Source organism: Gymnoscopelus braueri, assembly GCF_963280865.1.
Source record: "Gymnoscopelus braueri genome assembly, chromosome: 13".
Lineage (NCBI taxonomy): Eukaryota > Metazoa > Chordata > Actinopteri > Myctophiformes > Myctophidae > Gymnoscopelus > Gymnoscopelus braueri.
This window is the reverse complement of record NC_137615.1, coordinates 31,755,492-31,767,973: the sequence shown is the minus strand read 5'-3', so window position 1 is coordinate 31,767,973 and position 12,482 is coordinate 31,755,492. Positions and strand designations below refer to the sequence as shown.

General features: G+C 39.8%; 1 protein-coding gene across 2 annotated transcripts in view; it reads left to right on the top strand.

The window, feature by feature from the left end:
- cpt1a2b (carnitine palmitoyltransferase 1A2b) overlaps positions 1 to 12,482 on the top strand; it is a 45,826-nt gene extending 33,344 nt beyond the window's left edge. The window contains exons 14-20 of one of the 2 annotated variants that reach the window (XR_013934356.1): positions 251 to 415; positions 1,925 to 2,053; positions 3,835 to 3,990; positions 6,962 to 7,075; positions 7,535 to 7,627; positions 9,191 to 11,387; positions 11,502 to 12,482. Coding sequence is in view for 1 of the 2 variants with exons in the window: in XM_080447720.1 (XP_080303846.1) it covers positions 251 to 415; positions 1,925 to 2,053; positions 3,835 to 3,990; positions 6,962 to 7,075; positions 7,535 to 7,627; positions 9,191 to 9,313 (780 nt within the window). In the remaining variant the exon portion in view is untranslated. Of the gene's footprint in view, positions 1 to 250; positions 416 to 1,924; positions 2,054 to 3,834; positions 3,991 to 6,961; positions 7,076 to 7,534; positions 7,628 to 9,190 lie in introns of both variants that reach the window. The other variant, XM_080447720.1, reaches the window with a different exon arrangement.

Below are 12,482 nucleotides of genomic sequence, written 5' to 3'. Positions count from 1 at the left end.
TTACAACACAGGTTTACATGTGCGTGTGTGTGTGTGTGTGTGTGTGTGTGTGTGCTCCATCATTTGTAGTTTTTGTGATGAGAGAGGATAGAGGTGGGGTAGAGCAGGGGTCACACAGATATGATCAGTTCACAGGCAAGTCAAATAGGCCTTTGGTTTCCAAAGCAACTTGACTTTATCTTTTGATATTCTCTTTGCTTCCTTTTTTTTTCACTTTCTTCTCTCCTGTGCTCTCTCTCTCTCATCTCAGGTCCAGGTCCAGGTAGCCAGTTCTCTGGCTGTTGCCCAGTTGTTGGCAGATGATGTAGACTGTCATGTTTTCCCGTTCAGGGAGTTTGGCAAGGGACGCATCAAGAAGCTGCGTATCAGTCCTGATGCCTTTATACAACTCAGTCTGCAGCTGGCCTACTACAGAGTGAGACACACACACACACACACACACACACACACACACACACACACACACACACACACACACACACGTCCAAATGGTTATACACGCACAGGTCCCAATGGTTTTACACAGATAAACCTGCAGCTTTACAGTTTTTCTAAATCGCTTTGGTTCCATTTTTTTAAATGATGTTATATGTGTTACATGTAAACCATTTTTACATATTTCTACATGTACAGACATATGTCAACAAAATGAAATCCATGCAAAAAAAAAAAACCTGCGGTAATTCTGTAAAAAAAAACTTTAAATTGTACCATGTCACAGTATGTAGCACTACAAGTTACCATGTTCTTGTTGGACACCCTGTCCCTTTTGTCTGGTCTGGCCAGAGTTTTTCATCAGCGTCTATCTGGTGCAGATAACCCCAAACTCCCCATTCCCTGGCCCTGTTCACCAGCTCTGAATGGGGCATCCTGAGGCGTTCCCTGGCCAACGTGGAGATATAATGCCCCACCTGGTCCTCCCCGCTTGTATACGCGATTGTGTTCTTTCGGTCATGAACCACATTTCATGCCCATAGGTAAGAGTAGGAACGAAGACCGGTAGATTGAGAGCTTTGCCTTCTGGCTCATCTCTTCTTTTACCTCTTCTGTTTCTCCTCCCCCTCCTCATCCAGGACTGTGGTGTAAATGTAATTCTAAAAAGGATAGATGCAGTCCTTGATTCTTATTGGCTGCGTCCCGTTCTCAAACACTCAACAAACACACGCCTAGGACCACATGCATCAGTATCACTGCACCAATGTCTTGTTAACAATATTCACCCCATGGATGGATTACAGTTCACGATTTAGTTTTTCCTAGGCGAGGTAATGTGTTCGTCCTGCGTATATGCAACGTTTTACAAAACACTTAAAAACAAGGCAGCTACCGTGACATGTAGCGTTCAGTACCTTCCATGCATTTGCACAGCAACCTCCTTGTTTGTAAATGCAGTCACAGGGACTACTTTCTTGTAGTAATTATTCTTGTTGTGAAAAACTCTTTTATTTGAGATATGTCTATGATTTTCATGTTGCCATATTTAGTAGCCATTTTAGAAAAGCAATAAGCCATGCAAGGCCGTGGTTTACCGTAGATTTTAGAACTGCAAAGATGGTCACTCCGCATATTGGGCGTTCGACGCTAAACCTTGGCCTTGCGTGACTTATTTATTTAATAAACACATTAAAAACACCTATTAAAAATGTGTGTTATCTTCTCTCCTCCATCCACTCCTCTCTCCTCCATCTTCTCTAACTTTTCCTCTATTTAATTATCTTCTCTCCTCCATCCACTCCTCTCTCCTCCATCTTCTCTAACTTTTCCTCTATCTTCGCCTATTCCTCTCTTCTTTGCCTCTCCTCATGTCTTTCTTTCTCTTATCTCCTTCTCTTTCCCTCTTCCTCCACTCTCCTCTTCTCCCCCTCTTCCGCTGTTCTCTTCCTCTACTCATCTTCCTCCGCTCCCCTTCTCTCCTCTCTTCCAGGATCGCTGTGGTTTCTGTCTGACCTACGAGGCCTCTATGACCCGTCTGTTTAGAGAAGGTCGCACTGAGACTGTCCGCTCTTGTTCCAACGAGAGTTGTGCCTTCGTCAAGGCTATGGAGGCTGGAGAGGTAAATGACCAGTCCAGAACTACTTGTTTCAACCTGGCCTCCCTATTTTTGCCATGTCATTTTAGGCAAAGATTATAGGCTATTTTTTAAATATTGCATTTACAAGCTCACAACACGTCATAGTGCGACGCGTTGTGAGCTTGTAGATCGGCTATTTTCACTGTGCAACACCGGCGTGCAAAATAGAGCTTAACCCATTTAGACCTGTTGTAACCCATACATTGTTATACCTTTCAATCCGGGAGCCACCTCTGTGTCTCATTAGTTGTTGCTGTGTGTGTGTGTGTGTGTGTGTGTGTGTGTGTGTGTGTGTGTGTGTGTGTGTGTGTGTGTGTGTGTGTGTGTGTGTGTGTGTGTGTGTGTTTTTCTTTTTTTCCCTCCTTTTTTTCACCTCATGTTTTCTTTTGTTCAGAATCTGTCTAGACAGATTGAAATCAGATTTTTGGTCTAGATTCTAGACCAAAAATCTGATTTGGGCTGCCAGTCTCAACATAGCCTTAGCATTTCTGTGCATTGTAGAATACTGGTTCTCAAACCTTTTCATGTCACCCCCAACTTCATTCTTATTTGCCCACGGACCCCCCCATCTGAAAATATATGCCAGGGACCCCCATATAGGTTCTATAGCAGTGATTCTCAACCTTTTTAATTTCAAGGACCCTCAGATTGATTTGTATTAGACCACAGACCCCCATTTCAGGCCTCATGCAGCTGAAACCAATTAAACCCCATACTGTACCTCCACTCGTTGCAACTTGTTTGTTTAAGCTACATGAATCCAAGCTCATAAAAGTGTAAGCCAGAACAAGCCACAAGGCCAATTAAGCACAGCAACGGTAAGAAAGATGATCTGTATAATAATAATGGTTTGATCTTTACAACAAAAAAAAAATATATATATATATATATATTTCCTTCACAGCACCAGGAGATATCATTTTTCGAAGATTTAGACTCCAATCCACTTCCTGGTTAACTTAAGACTTCAAAAGCCTGTATCTCGGCTCCTGTGTACTTTTTTTTTTTATTATGTATTTTTGACTATTTTCGACTATTTTCAACTGGCTGCAACTATGGAACGGATTACCTAATGTTTTTAAAAAAAATCCCCCGATTGTACGAGACCCCTGTATGTGTAATGAGGGGATCACCGTGAGGACGGTGATCACTGAAAATATTTTGTGACTACTTGAAAAAGGTTCAAAAATTGTTAAAAATCCAGGCACTGACTGTACCCTGTTTTTAAAAAAAAACTGGCACTCAATGTGTTAATGTGGCACTCAACATTCTCCTGTTGAGTGCCACATGTGTGAAAGGCCAACACGGTATGTGAAAATGACTGTACCCTGTTTAAAAAAAAAACTGGCACTCAATGTGTTAATGTGGCACTCAACATTCTCCTGTTGAGTGCCACATGTGTGAAAGGCCAACACGGTATGTGAAAATGGCTTGTGACCACATCTGGATATTATTAGGTGTGCCTGCGATCCTATGATAATGTGTGTGTGCTCTGGCTGCACAGAGAGAGCATTCAGTTCTATCTTCTATGGTCTCATAGGAATACATACTGGATATAAATATATAATACAATTGATATAAAGTATTACAAAATCATATTATCAGAGCTCATACTTAACTTGCTTCAGGTGCGTGTGTGCTGATATTGCTAACACGTTCAAACGCAAATATCTCCTAGATTCTAGACCTGTAGGTTTTCGTTTGCATACATACAAATGAGGCTCTCTGTGATGCACTCAAGACAGTTTGTTTTGGTGTAACAGGGGGCGGAGCGTTGCGGGCAGCTATTCCGACAAGCGGCGGAGAAACACCAGAACCTCTACCGATTGGCCATGACTGGAGACGGGATTGACAGACACCTGTTCTGTCTGTACGTGGTGTCAAAATACCTAGGGGTGGACTCGCCCTTCCTCAAAGAGGTGAGATTGTGTGGCCATTGGTGGTCTTTACTTTGAGCATTTGGCACCCGATCATGTCCAGAGAGACAAAATGCATGGTCAGAAGAAGTGCCATGAACATTTCCCAAACAACCGGCTAAGTGGTAAATCGATTTCAGTGTTAACCCATTCAATCCGGGGACGCGTCTCTGTCATTTTGGATTTCTTTGGCTACTCAAAAATAGCAGATATACAAGCTCATAGCGTGGCACCGAGTGCCGCACCATAAGCTTGTAGATCTGCTATTTTTGAAAAATCGTGAAAATCTTTGAATATCTGTTTTTTTTTAAAGCGAACATTTGTAACTCAAATCTTTGCTTCTGGGGGTCAACAAAATATTTTACAAATGTTCGCTTCAAAAATATATATTTAAATGCACAACTTTTCACAAGCTAAGAGAGCAAGGATATGCTACAAGTAAGCAGCCTCATACCTAGCATTTAATGCGATAACATACTGATAGAAACTCAAAAAAAGCTCAACTCAATCCACAAGGGCATAATGTCTATAAAACACATCTGTGTTTTATAGACATGGATTACACTCTTCATTTAATTGACATGAAGAGTGTCAATTACAGTCATTAAACAGCATATAAAAAAACATGTCTATGCAAGTTCCTAAACTTGTTTAGTTTGTAGTCCATTTACAGTATTCGGAGCCTCTTTCTGCCGGTATCTTTTTCAGCAGGTCTGCCAAAAAAGATACCGGTCAACCCAGAGAGTGTGAACGAGACAACGTCCAACGTTCAAGGAGCCCCCCATTTTTGCGCACAAATGTGGCAAAAATGTAAGAGACTCCTAAGTGAGAGCAGACTGTTAAGTTCCACTGCAACATTTCATGTCCGATTTGCCTACGGGCAACTTCCTGTGTTTTAGTCGATGTGGCTAGACATTTTAATGTGGTCGGACATGAAGTATGCTCTTTAAGATTCCAGGGTATATTAGAGGCAGTACAGCTGTTAAAAATATGTGGGGATCGAGATAGATTTCTGTTACAGAGAGAGGCTTGGTGGATGGGCTTAATGAAAAATTATTGCTTCACCTGTTTATGTAATTGGGCCTTTTTTAATCAGAAGAAGAGTGCTTCTATAAAGTTCAATGTGTTACACTTGCCAGTGCAATGAGTTGTATTAAAAGACGAAAATAAGGGTTTATGCCTCTATTTGTGATACTGTGTATACTTCGGTATTTAAAGGGTGCCATGAGTCTTTATGCAATTTTGGAATAAAAAAATTACCCTCTTGTGGAAAAGGTGTGTACAGTATGTTGTAACGTTCAGATATGGTTCTCACCCGGACCGCTTTGTGCGAGGCACCGAGGTCCCCTTTATAAGTGACACTTATGTCTGTATGAGCTGCTGCTGGGTTTGAGAATCACCGTTCTATTACGCTCCCAACACATATTTTAAAAGATTCTTTGCTCATTTACCAACACCTAGATCTTTAGGAGGATACATGAATTGTACAAAGTCGTCTACTCAGGGTTGTTATAGTCCATGATAAACTGTCCTATGAACTAAATGATATAATCATACCCATTGGCATTGTCCAACAGTGTAGGGATGCAGCCTCAGGCAGGGTAACACAAGCGTGCCCTCGGTTGGATGAGCTTGTGTCGGGCTGCAGCAGTTATACAATTTAATGTAATTAATTTAATCGATAATAAAACCTAACCGATTTCAATTAAAAACAAATCAGTTGTGGAAAACAAAAACAATAAACAAAGAAAATCATTGTTTAGTTTAACATTGACTGTCTTTCGAGGGCTTCTGGAGGAATTAAACTTTTTAGTTCCTCGTCACTTCAGCTTATTAAACATATGGAGGACGTTTGTTTCTCCGATTTATTAGTAATTATTTCTAGGCTTTAGTACTTGTTCAGATATTTTAAATACAGCATAAATTGTCCAATTCCAGTAGGGCCACAACAGTTAACACCTTTACCGCCGGGCCCGTAGTTCTACGGGCCGTTAAATCCAACGGTTAAGCGCCGAGCCCGTAGTCCTACGGGCTGCGGTCTTTTCGCGCATGCGCGGTCCGGGTGCACTTTCGGAATTTTTTTGATCCACTTCCGTTTCCGGTTTGATGACAGGAAATAGAATTATTTGGGATCCGGTTTCGACGATCACGCCCGCTCCCATTCTACAGACGAAACTGAAACTCAATTCTCTTCCTGTAGTTTTTTCTCCTCGCATTTCACTGTTTAACGTAATCCGCTCTAACTACAGTCATGGAAGTCCGTTTGACATGCGGTCTTCACTGGGAGATACAGGGAGATCTCGCGGATGTAAACAGACCGTTCACGGCTCAATCTTAAGGATTTTAACAAGATCTATGGCGACATGAAAAAAACAAAAAAACAACAAAAACACCTTGGCACTGGTGAGTACATTATGAGATTAACCTCTGGCGGTGGATGTGTTAATAAGACTAATTGATTTATTCAATCATGTTTGCTTTGATTCGTTGATATACATTTTAAAACAAATAATGAAATTAACTGTGCCTCTCGATTATTCGATTAATCGAAATGGGCATGCTGATATGCCCACATATGGAGATCTCTGTATCTGTCAGTCCCCTTGTCCCTTTTATGCCCATATATGGAGATCTTTGATGTCATCAGTATATGCCCATATATGGAGCTGACTGATTTTGTTTTTGCGCCTGATGCCGGGACGACACATTTTAGGTTAGACAACACACCGCATATTTGGGCGTTGCTACATTGGAAACTCCTTATATGGTTATGGCTGAGTCATGGTGACATGAGCGTGGCGTCAGAGGTCCGAACGCTGGCCGGCCGGCAGGTCCTCCATTAAGCCAATTTCTATAGGATCATATGTGCGTGTTCTCTCTCACTCACTCTCACTCTCTCTCTCTCAAACAGATGACTTGTTCAGGTAGAATATAACTCAGAATTGGTTCTCTGCGTCTCTCTCTCTCTCCCCAGGTCCTGTCAGAACCATGGCGACTCTCCACCAGTCAGACTCCCGTTCAGCAAATGGAACTCTTTGACCTGAAGAACAACCCAGAGTTCATTTCGCTGGGCGGCGGATTTGGACCTGTAAGCTGTGTTTTACATTTCGTTGTTCAAGATTTAACTGTTACCCAATTAAGTCAGTAACCTTGAAATACATGGATATTACAGTAATTAAAAACAATCAAAGCATGACTACAGTGATGAATAAACTAAAAACACAAATAGATAAGACTAAATAGATTATTGATAAGATTATAAATAAAATGGATGATAATTCGATTAATTAACTAGAGAGCCTAGGTATGGAATTGGTGTCCTGGTCAAATGTCACTCAGTATGATCTGTACTTAGATTTGTGAATCACAGTTCACTGAATGTTTTGTACAGCAGAAATAAATTGAAATTCTAGACGTCAAATTGCTTTCCTTTAATCTGTATTTGAACACACATTTTCATATACAATGAGTATTGTTTTATATATTGATCCGTTTGTATTGTATTCTGTATTCCACTATAGTCTTCTGTCTTTTGTGTTCCTATCAGGTGGCTGACGATGGTTATGGAGTGTCCTACATTATTGTGGGAGAGGACATGATCAACTTCCATGTGTCATCAAAACACTCCTGTACTGAGACAGTAAGTATCAAATCACTCTGTTTCTGCCAGTGTGTCACCAATTTGGCTTGAATTGATTCCAATAGCCTATCATACCTGTAGTAATGTAGTAGGAGACCACAGACGCACCTCCAGTTATTAATCTCTAAATGGCAATTATGAAACCGGTTGATCATGAATGTCACACGAATAGCCTGCAAGTCTTAACAAACTGGATGAAATCTATGTCCAGTCCCTGTGTAGGACAGTGGATATGATATGTTAATCCAAAGGACGGATTTTGCTTCAGTGATCATACAGATCTGAGGTATAATCTATCAGATAATGTTCCAGTGTGTCCTGGATCCCAGCATCATTTATTTTTCTTTTCTTACCTCAGTAGAACAATGCAGTGTTGGTCTGGCAAATATTGTAGAAAGTGTGCATACGCCCAGAGACAGTTTTTATTTCAATTTGTTTTATGTTTTACAAGACAAAATGGGTGGAGATCCACAAGTGACGGCCATCACTACATCCATTTTATTTCTAATCCTATATTAAAAGTGGCTAGTCACTCTGACATAGCCATAACCATATAAGGAGTTCCCAATGTAGCTACGCCCAAATATGGAGTGTGTTGTCTAACCTCAATGTGGCGTCATGGCATCAGCCGCAAACAAATTAGTCAGCTCCATATATGGGCACAAAATGGGGCATGCCCATACATGGGCAATCTCTATATATGCGCTTAAAAGGGACAAGGACCGCTATGCCCATATATGGTCATGTGCATATATGGGACGACTTCAAACTCCCAAGGGAGTGCGTTGCCTGCCGTCGAGTAGTTTGGATATCCACTTGTCCAGAACCGTCGATCTAACCAATATGCGCATGTATGGGCATTCCAATATATGGGCATATACTGATGACATCAGGGATCTCCATATATGGGCATTAAGTGGACACGGACTGACAGATACAGATATCTGTCAGTCCGTGGGTACTCTGACAAAGCCCCCAACACTATGACTCAGACATATTTGTCGGCTCGGCGGCATTTGAACCACGGTATTTTAGTATCAGTTTCCTGAACTTCTGCCCAGCCATTCTCAAGTTGACTGGGCCAACAACAAGAATGTGTCTGTTTCCTTGATTTCACTTCCCCTTTTGAAAAATGCTACTGAACTGTACTTAATCCTATTGCATAATTTTTTTCTGTTCTGATAAAAAAAAATCTCTCACTTTCATACTCTTTTTCATATCTCCTCTTTCATTGTCCCCCCCTACTCTCCCCTCTTTTTTTCTCTCTCTCCCTGTCTTTCCCCCATCACACTGCCCTTTCCTTCCTCCCCACCTCCTTTATTTCTCGATCACCACCTTCTCAGCCTCACCCCTCCTCTTCTCATCCTCTTCTTTCACTCCCTCACCCCCTTTTCTCCATCACCTCCTCTCCCTCAACTCCTCCATCTCTCCTTTTTTACAATACAATAGAAATGGTGACAACTGCTGAAAAAATAGAAAAATACATTAAATAAATGTCCTTTCACAGAAACATGAAAAGGAGCTAATAATTGAAAGTTGACACAAATACTCCCTTTCCCTCAGGACTCTCACAGGTTTGGGGCCCAGGTCAGCCGTGCTCTCCAGGACATCCTGGCACTCCTTAACTCTGCAGCCAAAACCACCTCGTCCTCCAGAGGCCCAGGTCAGTCTAAGAAGATCCTCTGAACACGGATGGGACCTTCACACCTCCAGAGACAAAACCTTGATAAAAATGGTTTGCCTATAGAACAATAATAATTGTTGGTATTTTTATAAATAACTGGGCAGCCTCTCAGACCACAATCCCAGACCTCCAAGCAAGCAAGTATGTCTACAGAGGAGCGTTCAAAATATTCACAGCTGCTTCAGAATGTTGAGTTTCAGATCCCTTTTTACACAACGGATGTCTTAATTGCGTAAAGGTTTTAAAAGTTCTCCTTTATTATTCCACACTACTCCCCCCACGCCATTCAGAACGTATTTATGTTCAGTCTACATTTGTTATATATATATGTATGATTTATTTTTTAAGTAATCCCTCCAGAGGCTTTGAAGAGAGCCAAGGGAAGAGAGGGGGAGATAAATCTCAATGATGGTGAAAAGGGAAAGAGTTGGGAGCTGTTTTGTTTGTTGTTTGGGTTTACTGATGTTATCAGGACATTGGGTGAATTCCACCTCTTGGTGAGTTTATGTTTTTTCCCTTTTGGTGATGATTCAGTAATACTTTATCAAAAAGGCATATTTATTCTATAGTTGATATACAGATCATTCACAAACTGTTAGTGTGTTATTGATTACTTGTTAATGTGCCTTATACATATTAAAGCTATTTAGCAAGTCATTAATAACTCATTATTTAACAGTTTGTAAATTATATATTAAATATTTATAAAGTATTACCGAAGATTCATTTCAGGGTACATGCTCAAAAGCAACCCAGAGTTTATGAATTTTTTTCACGTTTTGGAATTATTGTGGCATTTTTGCAAAACAAATCAATCCTAGTTCAAGCAGTTTGCAAGATACAGTTTTCAAGTAATAAATTCACCTGGGTTTGGAGACTGACCACTTGCAGTATAACACTGGAGAGATTTATTCATGAAACCCAACCGGAAGGATAGATGGAAGAACCAAAGGAGAAGATCAATTATCTGTTTTACTTTTTTTTTTTTTTATCAGCTCAGATAATTGGCCTAATGAGAGTTCAGATGTATTAGATCATTTTGAGATTGCACTTGATTCTTCTGGTATGTGGTTGTGTTTTATTTGACCTAAGAAGATGATGCATTGTTTCTAGAAGTTCTTATAAACCCAGAACATCTCAAGGATATGGTCAATTAAGCTACTGGACATGTATTGCCAGATATAGTAGTGTAATGCTTTGTTAAAGTTTATTTTTACAAGTTGTCTGACTTTTCACAGTGGAGAAATTTGTCATTTTTCTTTGAGCTATTGTTGGCAGAGGTTCATGGCTGATGGAATCTTCAAAATGATGAGAAACTTTATCACGACACTATTTTAAACCAAGTATAAAGGAGTGAGTGAAATCTTTTCAAAAACTGCCAGTCTTGGTCTGAGACGGACAGTTTTGTTTTCCACTTGACACTGCACTTCTTGAACTGATGTTTAAAAATGTCTAGTGTTCATTGCAGTATGATTTCCTTCAATGGAATTCCATATGGAACCAAATTATATATTTTTTCTTGCTCTTGAAGTGTTTTTTTCCTTTGTTGTAAAAAGAATGTGCTACTCTTGGTCTTTTAGCTGCTGTTGTTGGTGACATCAGACCATGTTCTTGTGAGCAGTGATGTAGTGGTGCAAAATACAAGTTGAAGGACCACACAGGATTTAAAAGTCACATCTGTGAATGAATATTCATCGTAATAAATTCTGCTTAACATTGTTATACTATCCCACTCCGTTGCCAAGAAATCATGGTGGAATGTTGCGTAAACTTTGAAGTTACTTGCCTAATTTTCATGGCTCGCTCAGTTATACGCTTTGGCTACATAGGGTAGCCGCAAACAAAAGCTTTTTGACAGCTGCTGCTAAATTGCTATTTCTGCTATTGCTTCATTAAATTCAGTTGGCTTTTACTCTCCACTACATCCCTGTTCACATGTGACCAAATTGTATTGTATCTCTATTTTTAGAGATTATCATAAGAGTTTAGAATCTTGATCACCTCAAATCTCATAGTGGCTACTATCTATAACTCAGGTTTAACACAACACTTCAACAGCTTATTTCCTAAACTGTTGTCTAGTTAGATTTTGTTGTTTGTTACAACCTTCATTTTCATTTAAATACATTAGATTTGAATCGCATTGCAACAGCATGTCAGATGTGAGGCCATCAAATATATCAGCAAGAGTACTGGCAGCACTACTCAAATAGAGAAAAAGATACTGCACACTCAATGTAGCTCCATTTGATTATTTAAATTGCCAATGTTTTAACAAGCTGTCTTCACCAGGTTATTTGAGCTTTCAGGTCACATGTTTATATAATTTTTAAACTGGGAATAGATTAAACTTGACGCACACATCATCTGAGCATGTGACTCGAATAGCCACACCACACACATGTAGCACAATGCTCTTTAAAAATCAATGCAAATGTTTACACTTTCCCTGATAAAGACCACTTGTCGAAACGTTGGTAATTAAATTAATCCAAATGGAGCTATATTGAGTGTACAGTACACCATTTGAGTTTATTGATGGAGCTGTTAGAAGCTATAGTAAATTCAATTTGGAGATTGCCATCTAGATTTCTGTTCTTTTCTTTGATGTGGGTTCCTATTCCTCGCAAGCATACATAAAAACCATCTGAATGTATTTAAGCATTCCTATTGTCCTACATCTCTATCTTTTTAATGTAAGAAGACAAAAACTAAGGAGCTAATTACAGAATGTCAGCCAGATAAAACAAAAGGTCTCATGAATTCATCCTTTTGGGATTGGAGCCTTTGCAACTAACATTCATTAGCAGCTTCAGAATTGTGCCTTGTTTTTAGAGCTATAGGTTGAAATGAAGATGTTGACTTTTATGTATGTTTTGGATATTTTTGTATTTCTTATTGAGCCTAAACTGGTACTATAGCCGTTTTCTTTTACATGTGATGCTTAAACATTTTTGATGATTCTCTGGGTACTGTAGGTTAATGCCTGTTTAAGTCATCTAATATCTCTGTTTACTGTTTTTACACTCCACAAGAAACCTCTTGTTATTACTGTCGCTGTCAATCGTTTGGATTTTAATGTTTATTTAAATGTAAATCGTGGACTTTGTAGAATCTGCCTTTTAGAAATGGTGATAATGGCCTGTATAAATTAAAGCTACTTATATCCTA